The sequence below is a fragment of the Schistocerca americana genome, chromosome 1, assembly GCF_021461395.2.
Source record: "Schistocerca americana isolate TAMUIC-IGC-003095 chromosome 1, iqSchAmer2.1, whole genome shotgun sequence".
In the NCBI taxonomy this organism is placed as follows: Eukaryota; Metazoa; Arthropoda; class Insecta; order Orthoptera; family Acrididae; genus Schistocerca; species Schistocerca americana.
In genome coordinates this window covers 857,653,984-857,673,112 of record NC_060119.1, presented here as the reverse complement: position 1 = coordinate 857,673,112, position 19,129 = coordinate 857,653,984, and the positions used below count along the sequence as shown (strand labels likewise).

Genomic DNA, 19,129 nt, shown 5'->3' with positions numbered 1-19,129 from the left:
TTTCCTCAAGCGCCAAGAAATGTGGTTTATGCAATCATTACAGAATGTTTAAATTGTCAATGTTATGCTCAAACTGGGTACAAAAAATGCTGACCAAGTTGCATAAAAGCAAACATTTAGCCAGTTCTTTGACTTTCCAAAGAAGCAGTACAATGAGGAAGGTGATGGGTTTTTAAGGCAAATTGTAACAGGTAACAAAATGTGTGGTTTACATTATACACAGTTTGAACCATGCATTCTAATTTTGTAATTGGCTCAGTGTAAATTGCATTTTGAAGTACTAAAGCAATGTGCAGGGTCCAAGATTGGAACACAAAAAGCAATCATACTATCTGCAGAGAATGTGGATCTGGTGTGCAATGAGCAGTTAAAAGCATTGTAGAACAGAAAATCTACACAAAGGGTGCACAAATCAGCTGGACACTCAAACGTCTACTTTTTTGATGTATTTATTTTTCTTAGCAGTTAACTATATCTGCAGGTGAGTTGTGTTTCTCAGTCCACATTTCACAAAGTGCTACAGATTTTTTGTAGTAATTTCCATCTATGCAGCACTTATGCATTTTTAATGGAAGTTCATTTCTGCTGGTATGAAGAGCAATCCTTGTTTTCTTCGATTGGCAAGTGGTGATGGGGGGTGAAGGAGGTCAAGGAGTACTTTCCAAGCACATCTTATAGTAAGAGTAAAAAAACTCATTTTAGGAATTTATTGATTTTTTTTTCACTCTGCCCAATTATTTGTTGTTGAAAGATACAAATGCAATCTGAATCACAAAGTTTCATTGACTGGTCTGACACAATAATAGCAAACATGCTACGTATCAATTATCATTAGTATTTTAACATTTATAACTCATTACATTTGTACAAATAACGTATTAAAACTAACTATCAAACTGTTATAAGCACACAGGCTTCATAGTTCACACTTTTGCCTGCATTTTTTCCTTTAGCTCTGAGATAATGAACACAACATGCTTGTTGAAAAGACATTTCAAATTAAAGAGTATAAAGAGAACACAAATTTTTTTGTGAAATATGCAGTGTACAAATTAAAACGTAATGTTTCACTCTTGTGCCAGAATGAAACTGACTAAGATTAATTTCCCTTTTAAGATCTATATACTTATAATGCCATTTCATAGAATTGGACTAAAAATTTTAACACCACAGCAACTTCAAAAACAATAACATGTTTTGACAAATCCCCGTATCACTGAGATCTTTATAGAAAGAATAATTATTTAAACACAAGATGTAAAATACACAGCAGAAAAACAAACATTAAAAATGAATACAGAAACTCAATTATAGGAGTGAAAGTCAAGAAATTTCTCTAATAAGTTAATATTCAAGTGAAAGATAAGTATCATCCCCCTCCTCCTCCTCCATGTAATAGCAATCTTTAATTTTGACTGAAGAAAGGCACTCAAATCAACAGCATCAAATAATCTGCAATAGCTCTTTAATGTGATTCTTATTCGTGTTTTACTACATGTATTGTAGTAACAGATGTAAGCAAAGAACCTGACTAGCAAATGTGATCTTCGTTAGTACTTTCAAATACTCATCATCATCTTCATCAATAATAATAATAATAATAATAATAATAATAATAATAATAATAACAATAATAATAATAAAGCAACTGAAATGCAATACACTGTCTCATACTGTCTCTATTTAAACATAAACAAAAATTTAATTAACTTTTACCCACAGAGATTCATAAGTTTGTAAAACACTGTGGAACAAGTTAATAGCAATACTTCCCAGAAAAGGACAACTAAGGAAATTGTCTACTGGATGACTGCACTTTAATGTTTCTGCAGACTGTGTGGAACTTGCAGCAAACTATTTTCACTGTTAATAAAATTGTGCACTCCTTCTTAATACAATCATTTTTAATCAGCCTCATCGCAGTACATTATTTCAGAGCAGCATTTGTTGGAGTTATTTAGCTTCTTTCTTAACTGAAAGTACTGACACAATTAAAAAAAAACTGAGGACACCTCTGTTAACAAAACAGCACCTAAAATGTAGGAACTACAATGAACATACATAAAGCCGAATGAACTAAATCAAACGCAAAAACCTAGGATGTTAAATTAAGAGCCTGAAAAATAAGCCAGTTTTCAAAACTAACTGATATGACAGGAGTTTCAGTGGGTGAGACAATAGAGAGAGAGAGAGAGAGAGAGAGAGAGAGAGAGAGAGAGAGAGAGAGAGAGAGAGAGCTGGACTCTTGCAAACAAACCTTGCCTGTGCATTATTTTTATTGCTTATGAGGCAGCAAGGCATAAAAATTAATTACACACGACTATAAATATCAAGAGCTTACAATAATACAATTCATGTAAATAAAAGATGTTTACAAGTGTCATAATGATGGAAATTTAGTGAGGAGTACTTTAAAGTGGCAGTCAAATAAAACATTCAGCTGCAGAAATGAAGAAGGGCACAATGGGATTATAATACAATTCTCAAAATTTTCACAGTGTTCCTTGTAATAAATTACTACTGAATTAACAAACCACATTATCCAAATGAGGTTATTACAAAAGGAAAAGAAATGGAGAAATCATTTACAGATCTCACATAGTTTACAAATTATAAAACTGTACTTTAGTACTTAATGTAAGATATGACCACCATAGCAGTATTTTTGTAACTCAATTGTACCATTGCATTTATCGGAAGAGCTCACAACTGCTATTCCCTTTTGCGTGTTTGTATTACCTTAAAACTGGATGTTCTTATGTCTATATTTAATACTGTTAAAACAAATTCCTTTAAACAAGTCTTACAAAACAAATAATGAGTGAACAAACTCGAGAGAGAGAGAGAGAGAGAGAGAGAGAGAGAGAGAGAGAGCTCTTCTGATGAACCACAAGAGTACCTATATGCAATAACATCTAAATATAATAATATTTAGATAACCATCTTATTTACCATCAAAAAGGCACAATTTTGGTGTATATTCTGGAACTCATGGGGACATAACATTTGAAACATGGAATCAAAATTTACACCTCTCAGTTACTGTTCAACATGTAATGGAAATAATAGGATGCAAAATACATGTGTCAAATATTACAGAAATTTGAATATATGTTGGCTATACATTAGAAGGCCATAATGGGTTGGTTGCAGATGGCTTTGGTTAAGTTTTTAGCATCAAGTGATTTATGTTTCATTCCCAAATTGTAAAAGAAATTTAAGAAATTGTAAGTATAACATATGCATGGACTAAAAAACTGCCAGACAATGTGAATTTTCTAAAAGCACTGAGTTAATATTCATTTACATATTTAAACTGTCAAACAACGACAAAACAATTATTTAACAAATTAACAGTGGATTGTTCCTTAAATGGAAGAGTGAAGCCAATTCTGTAGCTTCTCTGCCATGTACTACCAATAATGAAATCACTCTGCTAAAAAATCTAAAAACATATTGGAAGACAGATTTCCAATTAGAAAAATGGAAGATTAAGCTAGAAAAAATATTACCTTCACCACTCATTTACCACACTACACCTAACAGTACTGTTTTCCAAAAATATTACGGTTAATACAGTATGTGAGATAATATGTGACTAGAATACAATACTCATGAACGTTCCATCACAATCTCATATTTGGATATTTGGGGTCTCCAGACATACATTGGCATTTAAAGATGTGGTCTGTAATATTCCAGCAAACGAGAGATAGAGATAGAGATAGAGATAGAGAGAGAGAGAGAGAGAGAGAGAGAGAGATAAGGGGGGGAGGGGGGGGGGTTGATGAGTAATGAGGAAATAGGTAGGAGCCTACATTTAGAATAATTTAGAGGGGCAGGAAGGAAAAAGGCAAGTCTGTCCAGACTAACCCCATCCCAACTGTAGGGGAAAAATCATTCAATTTACTTCAAACTAAGTTATCACTAGTGTAATAACTTAATTGCATCTCTTGATCATAGTCCATTTTGTACAAGCACAGTACAGGACCCATGGTCTTCAAATTTCTGATGTTTTTAAAGTACTTTATTTTATGAAATATACAAAAATGATATCCCTCTGGAAACAGGAATCCTAATGTAGTTACATAACCTACAATTTTTTTAACACTCAAGTCGATACCATTCAGTTGCACAAAAAGGATTTGCATCTAGAGAAACTGTGTAAGAGTGGAAATAATTTATTCATTCAGAAAGCAAAAGATACGGTTATCCAATTTCCTTTATGAATACCAGGAAAATAAATTGTTACAAATATCAGATGACGTGGTAAATGAAGGTGTCATATAATGAACAAGTTATTTATATTTAGTGACTCGAACCTACTACTGTCAAGATTTCACAATCGCTGGGAGGTTTGTGTCCCACAATAGGTTTTCAGGGAACCAGTGGGAATTCGCTGTATGTTAAGGCTATGTACAAAATGTCTAACTGCTTTGTGCAAAAACTTCCACATTGTATCACAAGTAGGAGGATCAATTCAACCATCACACAAGACATTAATTTGCATGTAATGATAAAGGGCTTGTCATTTGGAATAATTTACCAAAAATTTCATTTGTAGTCACAAATACAATCCAAGCTCTTTTTTGAAAATATAAACCATAAATGAAAATACAGGATCGCTGTTTCTTTCATTACCACTGAGACACCGAGGTCCCACATCAAAATACTTCAGTTGAATACATAAATTAAAATAACCATACATTAATGTCTCACTCTGGATGGGGGAATGGAGTACTGACCACAATTAGTAACGTGATCACTGATGGAAAAAAAAGACAAAAATCAGCAATCACTGATATTGCAACTAAAGTGTTTGTCTTACCTTACTATGTGAAAAATGCAAGTTGCCAGAACCCACAAGTAAAATATTGCGTTACCTATAATTTTTGCTGAACAGTTTTAATATATGTTCTCATATTGAATACTCTGAAATACATAACGGATAGAAGAAACTGTTAGACTACAAGCTTTAGTATATCTGACAGCATAGCACTACATAAACTACTTTTTGGCAGTGTATTCTTTATAATATTCCAGTATAAGGATGAAAACTTGCCCCGTCCCCCACCCCCCACACACACAGAAACAGAGAGAGAGAGAGAGAGAGAGAGAGAGAGAGAGAGAGAGGGGGGGGGGGGCTGATGACAGTTTTAAACTGAAAAGAAATAACCACCATAGAAGATGCATTTTGTGTGTGTCCGGGTATGTGGTATCATCTAAAGTCCAAAGTGCTTGTGCCCTGAAAATCGCCCAAAGTATGAAACAAGTACCAAGAGTTTTGTGCTATCTTCAGACCATATTATACAGCAGAAAAATAGTATGACAACAGTATAGACAAGCCTATCTATGTCCACTGTTTCTCAGACACAGTTATTCGATTCTATTTACCTCTTTTACCTCTCTTTATTTATGGTCTTGTGGGACTTTAATGGTCTCCTATTATTCTCCTTTTAATGTCTACATGTTGCTCCATTGCCACTTTCCGGTCAAGCATTTAACTACCAATATTCATTTGACATTTCATTATAAATTGTTACTACTTAAAGGAGCCTTTTGATGACAGTTTCTTTATTGCGGTCTTGCTAAATCACATACCTGCAATAATTATTTAGTGAGAAATAGCGGAGAAATGCTCACTGTTTATAAATTAGAACATTATGAAAACAGAAGTGTTTTCTTTTGAAACTGTGCCAAAGTCAACTCATTAGCAGTAACAACTCCATAACAGGCTTTCTTGTTAACCATTAAAAAGGAATAATATGCATAACATTTACACAAATGACATCATTTGGCAGCTAACCTGGAGGTCCAATTACAAAGATAATTCATTTTCGAACAGTTGGAAATAAAGCAAAGACAACTATAATATTTATATTCACCACATCAACATGGAACTAATATGTTAACTACAGCATCTTAAAGCAAATAAGAATGATAGGACAAGCACTACAGGCACTCATTACAGTGTTTGCTTGAAGGAATAGTATCTGGATTTAACAGCAAATCAAATTACACCAACAGTCTACATCATAAAACCATCAAATAGCGATATGATTTACACTGGACAAATCTAAAATGTGACTGCATTTACTGCTGTCATACTTCAGTGTTCATGAAAACTTATTACAATTTAAACTGAGAATATTTTACACGAGTATTATTAGCAGCTGTTTGATAAATTTGGTGGCCAGTGGTGGAATTCAAAATGTACAGTAATTACTTGATTCGCAAACTGCTTTCAAATTGTAAATTGCAACTGTTTGTAACTATCCACATCTTTGACAAACACTGTGGACAGAGAGAAGGAAAGGCAGCTTTTGACTAGTGGCATCTTAGGTCTCGGGGGTTGGCGGGCACATAAGAATTCAGGTACAGGAAATGTGCTGCTATAAATAAATACTTTTTAGTAGGAGTGTGGCATTGGTCCACAATAGCTAATTCTGTGACAGTACATCACAAATTAACTTGGTTTTACACTGACAAGAACAACGAGAGGCTATCTAGTATGTGACAGACTAAGAATGTACACAGAACAGAAGGAATAGGAGACAAAAAGAAATCAGTGACAGAAAAATTTACAAATAAAGTAGTACCAAATAAACTTAAATTTTGTTGTCAATTGAGAACTGCAATAAACTACATAATAAACTGTTTAAATACTTCAAGAAAGGAACAGAAGATTTGTTAGTGAAGAAGGTACAGTAAAATTAAGTGGTAATTGCAGCATACTATATAATTAATGAGAGAGTAATATTGCTATCAATGGTTTAGATAAATGGAACGTGTGTGTGGTTGTTTTCTACTATTACCAGAGTGCCTGTTAATAAGAAACACAAAATAAGTTCTACAACAGAACCAGACTGACAGGGAATAATTAAAATCCTACAAATATTTATAACTGTGGCTTAGTTTTTATAATATTTTATATTTTATGTCTGAAACATGCAGTCAATGCTGGATTGGGGGTGGTGGATAGTTTTAATTTGGAATAACTTACTTTGTATCATGACGAGAAATAGCATCTTCCCTTACTGACAAAAACAGAAGAGAAGAAGAATTTAGTAAAGTGATGTCATTGTTTATAGACACTAAATTTGTCTTTACTGCGGAACAGGCACAAGCAATGAAAAATTCTGATTTTACTTAAAATAAGACAAATGGCAGCCTTCCAAAGGAACAGGAATCACAATGAACTCTCAGGTAAACTAAATCACTGGCAGAGTTCATATCACACAATATGCACTGGACAGCAAATACAAATTACTAATTATTCTGATCAGAAGGAAGTTTTTATCACAGTCTGAGGCACACGAAACACAAATTAGGAATGTGGCTTACACATTTAGGTGGTATGCGTATACATGCTCAATAGAGGCACAGTCTACAAAGAAAATTATTAAACAATGTACACATTGAACAATGTACACATTGGCAGAGAATCAAGACTGGAATATAATACACAAACAAGGAAAAATCACCACTCTCAGAATAGAAGGGGCATTGAACAGCATGCAGGCATACAAAAAGGAAAGAATATTATCAGTTAAGCAATACTCTGTTCTTGGTATTTGTCTGCCCTCTTATTCAGCTCTTTTTCTACCAGTTGGGTTGTGATCCATCCTCATTCACATCTTACAATATTAAGTTTAGATGACAAACACCCAGAGTAATCTTCTTCCATCATACTAAGAACCTTTTAATTTATTGTATTTATGAGTAGAATATTTGGAAGATATTTTAACAGCTAATTTAAATCAAAGGTTCTTACGTAATCAAGTCAAACAAAATAATTTTCAGTACAAGCAAAGGACAGAACCCTCTTACGGGATGGGAAAAATGAGAATTACAATACAGTGAAAATACACTTTACAGTTGGACTGAGGAATAAGAGGAGGTTGATCTCTTTAAACTCCACTTCTCAAGTTTACAGCTTTGTCCAGTACACTTCATTTCAGTAAGTCACAACATGAGTTCCACTTTTTAATGTGGTTATCTTGACTCGTGTACAAAATATCAATATTTACCACAACAAAATGGAAGATATCTTAAAAAAAAAAAAACCCTAAGTAATTGAATGAAAATGAAACCTTCGAGCAGTAATCAACTTCATGAGCACACAGCAAATTATGTTTCAAAATCAAAATGTGCCCAGAACAACACACAGATTTTCATAGCTGATTATTTATTGCTGCTTTTAAGGTGTAATAGTGTCCTGCCTGGTTGTGCTCGAGTGTCTACATTCTTTACTGAATGTTATTTTACCAAATCCTTTTTTCCATAAGCTTAATTTTTGGTTGACATTAAAGGAAAATGATGTAAATATTTATAACTAAGGAAAATTGCTACAGTATTTGCATTCCTGACTTCTAAAAGAAAGCCTCTGCACTATATAATGGACCAAATGCATGTACACAGACCAGGAGGAATAGAACACGTGGGAGTGACTGGTGAAAGAATAATTCACAAATAAGGTTGTACCAAATAAAACTTAGATTTTACAGTCATTGGGAAACTGCACAATCCACATAAATAACTGTAGGAGTACCTCAAGAGGCAATTTCCTCTGACTGTGCTACAGCACACAAAGAAAAATACACAGAGCATTTTAAATGCAAATAGTGTAAAGAGGGAAATAACACAAGTTAAATGCCAAAATATTTAAGGATGTGAGTGTATGTCATCTTTGTATTTCTGTTGCAAGTTTGAGTTCAGTGAAATCAAGTGCAGTTAATTATAGCTATTATGTAGACAAATGCTGTATATGCCACAGAAGTTCTAAGAAACCTAACTTGCCAGATTTCCATGGAAGACGGAACATAAGAAACAAACTATCAAAGAAGCTTCTTCACATTTATTTAACAAGTTACATACTTCAAATAGCTTTAAAAAAGTTAAATTGGCAGTTCTAAAAGTGACTGCTCTCTGTGACATAATGCTGTTGTATCTATGGGTTCACAACATATGGAAGATTGTGATGAAACTCCATCAGTTATCAGTTGCATTATAACATAAAAATGAGCAAAAGGAAAAAAATCCCTGAATTCTAAACGCTATTACACTGAAGAGAAAAAAAGGTGTGAACATTCCTAATATTTTTGCAGTTATAAATTAGATTTCTCTCTGTCCCTCAATACCATGTATACAAAATGATTGCCTTCTGGTGAACACAACTTTATTGCTTCAAGAGGTATTACCAGTTCGTAAAAAAATTATTTACAATAATTCAGCAACAGGATTTAACTTTTCACTTTGTTCTCTTTATATGGCATTTTCATGTTTTAACATTATTGTCATAAATATAAACACTAAAAATAAAAACAAATTATATATATATATAGAATTCACTTCAAAATTCCAATAAAATTATAAAGGATGATTCTGTAAATAAATGAGGTAAACAAAATTCAAAACATACATCTACAGTTCAGTTACACAATTACATTCCCTATGTCAACAGAATATCCTTGGACAGGATGCACAATTTTATCATTTCACTTACGTATTAGAAACAGTAACCTTTTAGAAATGCAGATATTATGCAATGCTGGAAATGTACAAATGTAAAAATGAATGGTGCTGGCTCATATCCAATTGTGCTATTCAGCGCAAGTCACATAACTGCAGCTTTTCAGGAAAAAGTGTGGTAAATTTTTCCTTTGATACTGGAACTGCATATAGAGGTTACCAAAAGATATACATCCCTGAGCTTAGCTTGAGTAGGCTGTGGCACTGGTATACATGCTCTGACAATGTGTGTCGACATATACATTCCTGAATGTTACTGACAGAGCTGGGGAAGAGTTGCAAAATCTCACATGTTAACCACATCCTACTGCCCCTCAGAATGGTTACATTTACAGATAAGATAAAGTTTTTTTTGTTTACAAAAATCTTCTGTGCAAGCATTGTAAAAAATAATGTACGAGACAGCGTCCATTCTCTGTGACAATAATTTACATAGCCATCGTGACACAAATTTCCATGCTTCTATTAACTAAAGAGGGTCTTAATTCCAAGCATATCATTACATGGCTGAAATTCTGAATTCAAACATTCAGAGAGAGCAGAAGGAGCACCAGAGAAGATAGTGCAACTATGCGATTGTTACCAACCTCTGTGTAGACAGGTAGTTCATGCTCCAATGATCGAAAGTGGCTGACCAGAATGATAAGCACTGAATGAACACAACTCAGAATCAAATGAAGTGCGTCAAAACAGCCTAGGCCTGGAAAAACAAATAAATGTGTAAGTGGAAAATAATATTAAAAACTAAAGCAAATGAAACACAAATGCAGAATATCCATGACAAATATCTAAATACCACTGGTCAATAGCATTATTTGTTACAAAGAATGTGAATGGTTACAAAGAATGTAAATGGCATTCTTAGCTACTGAATTTTAAAATTAAATTTGTTTTTGCTTATTGGGCTCAGTTTTCATGTACAGTACCCTCTATCTACAACAAAAACTTAAAAATGCTGCATATTGGTTACTTTGGAATTACTTAATTTGCTTTTATTTATTTTTTGCAGAGGTAACTGTTAGCAGACAAGAAAATTCCTACAAGGAATTCCATACATGATCTCAGTTACAACATTCACTACCAGAATACAATGGAAACCAATGGGTCATCCTCACATTTTATCACGTCATGTTGCTCTGCTGCGTCACTCTCAGTAATGGAAAAGCTCTGACCTTGTGAAGTGCATTCCTGTATGTTCGTGTAGGTTTGTGTTTTGAGTGATTTTAGAAGAAATGCCTCATACCTGTGTGAATAACCCAAATTCCATTTGTTATATCTGTTGTGACTTAACTCTGGAATCACAAAAACAAAAACTTAATCCTCTTTTAAAAAAAAGTTATGAACTTTATTTTGGGTGCAAGGTTGGCAAACAAGACAAAAATGGGTCCCCTACAAATGCTGTTTGACATGTGTTGCACTCTTAACAGGCTAGTTAACAGGATAGTGACGGATGTCCTTTGGTGTCCCCACGATTTGGAGGAAATCAATGGGTCACTTAACAGACTTATTTTTGTGTGACAGAAATAGCTGGAATCGCCTTCAAAATAAGGAAAACTGTGCAGTGTCCTAATTTACTACCTGCTTTAAGACCCACATATCACCATGAAGAATTGCCGGAACCAGTGCCTCCTGACAATGTGACAGTGAATGAAGAGGAATATTGAAATAAAGACAGAGGAGGAGATGCACTGACTCAACATTTAATGCCCCCCTGTGAATCAAATGAGCCATTTTTTTGTTCTCTCAAGGGGGCCTCAATGATCTTATTCACGATTTAAATTTGTCAAAGAAACAGGCAAACCTTCTAGCTTCATGATTAAAAGAAAGGAATCTTCTTCTTCCTGGTATGAAATTGAATGGTTATTGTGCCTGCCATCCTCCTCTTTCTTAACATTTCTCCAAAGAAGGTGACATGGTTTTTTGTAATGACACTGAATACATTATGGAGACTTTTGTCCATGATTTCCATGTAAGTGAGTGGCAATTGTTCATAGATTCTAGCAAACTTTGTCTGAAAGCAGTACTTCTCCACAAAGGGAGGAATTTCCTTCTCTTCCGATAGCTCAAGCATTTAACATGAAGGAGACACATGAGAACTCTGAACTGCTATTCACACATATCCAATATGAGAAATATAAATTGTGTATATGTATAGATCTCACAGTCATTGCAATTCTACTCTGTTTGCAGCTCGGGTATACAAATCGCTGCTGCTTTATATGCAAGTGAGACAGCAGAGATGGAAAAAAACCACCATTTTGGTAAAAAAATGACCTGCTTGGAAAAAATTGCTACATGGAGAGAAGAATATGGTGAAGACTCCTCATGTTAACCCAAAAAATATTTATCTACCTCTACTGCAGGCTGTTCCAACCGAGCTCCAGGGAGCCGGAGCACTCACTGTGGCAGCTCGGAGCCTGCGTGGAGGGGGAAAGCGAACTCACTACCCCCTCGCCGCATGCAGCCGCAACTGACGCAATAATCTGCGTTCAATGACAGCTACGACTAGCCATGGGAGCACTGTAGCACTATTGGAGGATACCTTTCTATTCATTGAGAGGGATGGTCAGCCCCAATGTCTTGTATGTCATAAAGTACTCAATTCTGCGAAGAGGTACAATATACAACGACATTATACACGTCTTCACGCAGCGCACTACGATCAGGTAGAAGGCGTTGCATGCAGATAACTGGTAGCCAGGCTTAAGAACGACATAGCAGGAGACGTGTGCTCTGTAATGCGTTTATAATTTTCAGGTGAATGAGAGCGGAGAAAACACTACTGAATCTGCAATTCGAGCAAGCTACAGGGTCGCTCACATCATTGCGACAAGTGGCAAGCCATTTTTGGTGGGACCACTTGTAAAATCGTGCATGGTAGCAGTTGCAGAATGTTTGTTTCCAATGGAGGTGCAGGCAATTGAAGGGGTTTGCCTGTCGAAGCAAACAGTGTCTCGTCGAATCCTGGACATGGCAGCAGATTTAGAGACACAGCTCAGGAAAAAGGCGGAGAGCTTTGTTGCATTTTCGCTAGCGCTTGACGAAAGCACCAATATATTGGACTGTGCTCAGCTTGCAGTCTTTGTGCGTGGTGTCGGCATGGAGCTGCAAGTAACTGAAGAACTCTTGGATGTGGTACCACTTGATTACACCGCAACAGGACATGACATTTTTGAAGCTGTTTGTGAATCAGTGGACAATATGAATTTGCCCTGGGATAAGCTCCATTCTGTAGCGACAGACGGTGCACCACAAATTGTCAGGCGTCACCAAGGTTTTGCTTCTCGTTTGAAAAATAAACTCAGGGACGAATTCAGTAAAGACATTTTGACTCTTCATTGTTTTATTCACCAAGAGGCACTGTGTGAATTTTGTGCGGCATCACGGTATGAATCATCGCCAATTCAAAGATACGGAAGCGGAGTATGGGGATATACCTTACCACAGTACAGTTCGTTGGCTGAGTCGGGGAAAAGTTCTTGATGTTTTCTTTGCCATTCGTAAGGAAATATCCCTTTTTCTCGAAATGAAAGGGGTGGTGGTGGTGGTGGTGGTGGTGGTGGTGGTGGTGGTGGTGGTTAGTGTATAACGTCCCGTCGACAACGAGGTCATTAGAGACGGAGCGCAAGCTCAGGTTAGGGAAGGATTGGGAAGGAAATCGGCCGTGCCCTTTCAAAGGAACCATCCCGGCATTTGCCTGAAACGATTTAGGGGAAATCACGGAAAACCTAAATCAGGATGGCTGGAGACGGGATTGAACCGTCGTCCTCCCGAATGCAAGTCCAGTGTGCTAACCACTGCACCACCTCGCTCGGTAAAATGAAAGGGGAAGAAATGTGTTGGCTGAAAGATATAAAATGGATATCAGACCTGGCGTTCCTAGCTTATATAACTATGCATCTGAATAATTTAAATCTGTCACTGCAGGGCGCAAAGGGCAGTTAATCGTTGACATGCACAACCAGATCAAAGCGTTCATGGAGAAGTTACGTTTATTCGAGAGGCAGATGAGTAATGGACATTTAACGTTCTTCAATCTTCTTGCTTCTTTAAAACTACCTGAAGGTACTACTATCGGCGATTACCAATCAAAGTTAAAGCAGCTCATCACGTCATTTGAAACACGATTCCGAGACCTCACTAGTTTGGAAATGGAACTTAAGGTGTTCAGCACTCCTTTTTCAGTTTCCCCCGATGACTTGTCACCGTCACTTCAATTGGAGATAATTGATTTGCGAAATTCAACTTTGTTGAAAGAGAGTTACTACAACACGTTGGATGTGTCACTAAGGTATCGTTCATTACAGCAAAAAACATTTCCCAAGCTTCACAACAATGCCGCTCAGATAATGTGCACGTTTGGATCTACGTATTGTTGTGAGCAGCTTTTCTCAGTAATGAAAAGAGTAAAAAGTAAGGAACGATTGTTTCTTCAGGATGCAACAATGAAGGCCATCCTCCGCATTAATGCTGCGAACACTTTGACGCCTGATATTTCCGATCTTGTAATGAAAAGAAAATATCAAGCTACAGAGGCCCAATAAAGTTAGTATGCAATTTCTTGTAAAACAGTTGTTTCTTATTTATTTCCTGAACATCGTATTTCCTGGTGTAGCATGTCACCACGTCTTAGCAGCTAAGAGTATGAGGTTGTCAATCTTGTAAGACGCAGCTGGCACATCAAAACGCTTGCCTTGCCGCCTGCCTCAGACAGCTGTGCCACGTGCCGGCCCACTTGAATGGCCACAGCGAGCGTCACGGTTCCCTGGAGCAGGGAGCGCTCCGCGGCTCACAACGAAGCCGACGAGCTGGAACAGCCTGCTCTACTGCATATTAAATTGTGTCCTACAAAAAACTTTGTGAAAGCCATGGACAAAACATCCCATGGGTTCATGTATTTGAGAAATAAGTTTCCAAAGATCAGTGAAGCAAAAATTAAGGAGTGAATATTTGTAAGAATGCAAATAAGGGAATTAATGGCTGATGAAAATTTCCCCGACTTTTTTTGAGTCAACTTGAAAAAACAACATGGCTGTCTTTCATAAAGGTTTGCAAGAACTTTTCAGGCAACAATAAGGCAGGAAACTATCACAATATTGTACAAGAACTAATGAGATCATATCACTATATGGGCTGTAACATGTCAATTAAGATACATTGCTTGAATGATCATTTGAACTACTTCTGGATAACCTTGGTGCTAATGACAAACATGAATGGTTCCACTAGGACATTTCTCAAATGCAAGAACATTATCAAAGGAACATGAGTACTGCAAAATGTCCGACTAACTACTGTTGGTCCTTATGAAGAGATGATCCTGAGGCAAAATATCATAGGAAATCAGGAAAAAACATTATCAGGTATGTTTATTCACTTTTCTTTACTCTTCTGTTGCTCATTTCTTTGAATAACTACTGACAATTTTTTTTTTTTGTTCTCCGTTTGCCAGAAACATATATTGCTGTAATACATCAGGTGACATAAGCAGTTACTGAATCCAGTATTACATGGGAACTACGACCGACAGAGAAATTCTGAAATTAAATCTGTATTCAGGAATGAAGTATCTTCCAGAAACAGCGTGTTTCTGCAGATGAAAAAACTTTCACAGTGGTACAACGATGAACACTACCTGTGATGACTCGCTATCTGGTCTTCCTGAATTGAACAATTATTATCTGGAGTGGTAATGACAAGAATATACTTACCTCAAACTACGATTATAGCTTTTAATATGTTCTGACAAAGTAGAGCTTCAAAGTAATTTAAAGCTACCAAATCGGTTCCAGAAGCTGTGACACCCATGCCCATATTTTGAGTTTACAATGTGACCAAGTTTGACTGCCATTCTTTCACCCAGTCTAGTCATGTTTTCAAATGCTGAGTAAAATTTTATTTAAGTTCATGGCGATGCAAGCTAGTGCATCCTCTTCTCACTTTCCTTTGAGTAGAGTAACATAAAATTCCTCTATCAAAGTACACATATTTCTGAATGTTTCTCAGCAAATATTGCAACCTCACTATCTTCACCCTCTCTGAAATATTCTCAATTTTATCACTGTTGCATTCATATCTGAACAGAATTATTGAATTAGTAATATGTGATCAGACCGATGAACTGGCAGGGGGGCAGGGGGGGGGGGGAATTTGGGGGAGGGTGGAAAGCTGGAAAGGGTTGCATGGAAAGGTGGGGGAGGGAGGGTGGAAAGGTGGGGGAGGGAGGGTGGAAAGGTGGGGGAGGGAGGGTGGAAAGGTGGGGGAGGGAGGGTGGAAAGGTGGGGGAGGGAGGGTGGAAAGGTGGGGGAGGGAGGGTGGAAAGGTGGGGGAGGGAGGGTGGAAAGGTGGGGGAGGGAGGGTGGAAAGGTGGGGGAGGGAGGGTGGAAAGGTGGGGGAGGGAGGGTGGAAAGGTGGGGGAGGGAGGGTGGAAAGGTGGGGGAGGGAGGGTGGAAAGGTGGGGGAGGGAGGGTGGAAAGGTGGGGGAGGGAGGGTGGAAAGGTGGGGGAGGGAGGGTGGAAAGGTGGGGGAGGGAGGGTGGAAAGGTGGGGAGCCCGGTAACTTTGCAAAGTCATGTTTGGATTTATGTTTTGGAGAAGAATAACAGGCATGCCAATTTTCGATGTTAAAACATGCAGTAATCTTCCAGGCAAATCTAGTGAATTCAAGAATTCAGCTGCATAAGATATCTTCATCTTAATGCATTATGTTAATGATATGTTATTGCTTCAACTGGTATTTAGTTTTGAATTCTGAAATTGATGGCATTGACTTCGTTGTTTTTGGCTGCTAATATAGCATGTGCACTGAGCCACCGATGAAAACTTTGTGGATCAATTTGCCTACTATGGCTGTGATTTTACAGAAGTTTATTAGTAATTTGATACTCTGGGTGGATTGCCCTTCTCAATATCCAACAACTGATTCATGAAATTTTCAGCAGATCCATCACACTGTAGTTGTACATGCATATCAATCTTTGCAGCTATTTTTTTTACATGTCACCATGAAACACGACTTGTGACATGCATTATCTTCATCAGTGGCTGTTGAATTCAGAATAAGTGGTTCAGTTTGTCATAAAGCATCTGATAATAAAAATGAGTGCACCACTGTAGAGTTGTTTATTTCCTCTTAAATCACCGAGTGTATGTGAAGTGCTCCTAACGCTTTTTTGTATACCATAATACATTCATCCCATATAATGACTTTAACATGATTGGAGTACTTTATTATTCCATAATTTTTGTTGATATTGCAGGTACGTGTTCCAGCGATTTGCATATTCAACAGCAATTTCAGAGCTGAATGTGCTGTTTGGTCACCATCAAAAAGAGGTGCTGCAACATGAGATGATGCAATTGCCAGTGAAGTATTTTTTGTGGCTGTATGGTTCCCAAAATAAGTGAAATGAAAAAACTTTTGTCTGTGCCTGTGGGTGCATCTAGAAAATACAATCCCATGCTTTGGCTTGTAACTTCATGCATAATTGTCTTACTATGCACTGTTCTGGAACCAGTTTAGGAAGATTTTTACCCAATTCATCAATATCAAAGTATATTTCTTGTTGCAAATTATGACTGAGAAAACTGCAGATATGTTTGGCTTAGCCCTTGCCAACCATACCACTGATTTGTTAGTGATTGCCAAACATATGTCCTCAATCGAAACCAATGCATTGTTGCACATGTTTAATGTACACTGAATGTCTGGATTTTATTTGTAGGATGTGAACTATATAGGATATCTTTAGTAACGTAGTCTCTGAATTTTTTTTCTGAAGATCTTTTGGCTTGGATGGGAAACATGATGTCAAAATGATTGAAAATAATGTGCTTATTTTCTATGGTTGGGCAGTATTCAATCAGTTAGTGAAATGCCTAATGTGCATAGTTCTCCAGAAGATTCAAACTGTGGCCAGGTTCACAATAATTAGAGCATACTTGATCATTTACTGTTCTCAGTTCTTGGAAGGATGTCGGTCAAAATACTTTGATTAACAATAATCTCAAGTAAGAGAATTCTGTACTAATTAGCTGAATAATGTGCAGAAGATCTGAACATTGGTGAAGATACAGTGAAACTTGTTTGCTGATGTATTCAATGTGTTGTATGTTAGCACTTCACAGTAAAGTAGCATAAGCAAACATATCATACCCGCACAATGAAAAAATAAATAAATAAAATAAAATGCAGTAAACATTTTTGGTGGTGGTGACAATGCTCTTGCACTTTCATTTTCCGTTGCGAAGTGCACATGCTATCCGTTTCCAAGGTGTGCTAATAAATGAACAACTGTAGGATGTCACTGATGGACTGAAAAAAATATATATATAAAATAAAAAAATAAAAATAAATAAAAAAAAATGTGCCATACTGCTTTGTTGCTACTGATGTAGCATTCCAGGTGATATACTAAATTTCACTGACAGATGCTGTTGCGTTTCTCACTCCATAAACTGACATACCACTTCTTTTGTTTGCAAATTTACTTAATCAATTTGCAATGCTCAAATGTGCCTTGTATGCTTTCGGGAGCACAGCCCAACAATTAGCTTCAACGCCACTGTTTTGTGCTTCCAAATTGATGGATTTGATGCCATCTTCAGATGATTGTCGATGATAGAGTGGATATCTGTCATTACAAATAATAGGCTTGGCAAATCACTCTCTGTGTTATTATTTTGTCCATTCCCTATCAAACATGCATGGTGAATTATTGTTGAGTAAGCCACGTGGACCTTGAATCATGTTTTTGGTGACAACGGCAAATAAGCCTGGATCAGTGTCGACATCTGCCAAGATGACTGTCAGTTTGATGTGATATGACTTTTTCAATCAACCAAATCAAAATGTGTGCATGTGGCAATCCTCTCCTTTGCCATCCAATGGAATGCACCCACCAGTGGGTATCCCCAAAATTTGTTGCTCGACAATGAAAACCATTAAATATTTTAATTTTTGTTTGAGCACCATGTGCGGGAATACCATGATAATACAATGACGGTTTAACAGTTAATAAGGTTCATTTATTTTGTTCCATGTAGGATTGCACATGAATGTCATTCAAAAAATTAGACAGTCATACGTACAGGGTGTGGTAGATAAGTAATGAGACTCAGTCTAGAAAAACAAATTTATTGATCCAATTTGTACAAAACGTTAATATTCTTCAAAGTACTCGCCTTGGGCGTCGACACAACGTTTCCAGCGCGTTTTCCAAGCTTCATAGGCCCCACTGTAATTCGTTTGAGTTATCCCAGTTAGTGCTTTCGTGACAGCACGTTGGATGTTCGGAATATCGTCGAAACGATGACCCTTCAGGCATCTTTTGACCTTCGGAAATAGGAAGAAATCAGGAGGACTCAAGTCAGGGCTGTATGGTGGCTGTGGCAAAACTTCAACTCCAATTTGAGTCAAGTAGGAGGTCACGAGGAACGCTGTGTGCGCCAGAGCGTTGTCGTGGTGGAGACGCCAGCGTTGAGCAAGGTCCTGTCGCTTCCGTTTGATGGCTCTGTGCAATCGCTGAAGGACTTCTTTGTAGAATTCGGCATTGACAGTCTTCCCCTGAGGGACAAACTCTTTGTGAATTAACCCCCGC

The 19,129-nt window shown here is 37.0% G+C and overlaps 1 protein-coding gene, 1 long non-coding RNA gene and 1 other non-coding gene across 3 annotated transcripts in view; all 3 read right to left on the bottom strand.

Moving 5' to 3' along the window:
- Window positions 1-692: 692 nt before the first annotated feature.
- LOC124613598 lies at window positions 693-6,684 on the bottom strand. Its single transcript, XR_006979638.1, has 2 exons — window positions 5,094-6,684; window positions 693-2,874 (listed from the first exon to the last, which is right to left on the bottom strand). It is a non-coding gene; the product is annotated as an uncharacterized LOC124613598 (long non-coding RNA).
- A 1,514-nt stretch (window positions 6,685-8,198) lies between these two features.
- Window positions 8,199-19,129, bottom strand: part of LOC124613588 (ribosomal protein S6 kinase beta-1) — a 164,861-nt gene continuing 153,930 nt past the window's right edge. Inside the window, exon 12 of the mRNA XM_047142306.1 lies at window positions 8,199-10,231. Coding sequence (XP_046998262.1) covers window positions 10,226-10,231 — 6 coding nt within the window. The 3' untranslated portion in view covers window positions 8,199-10,225. The remainder of the gene's footprint in view (window positions 10,232-19,129) is intronic.
- Trnaa-ugc lies at window positions 13,271-13,343 on the bottom strand. The gene has a single exon. It is a non-coding gene; the product is annotated as a tRNA-Ala (tRNA).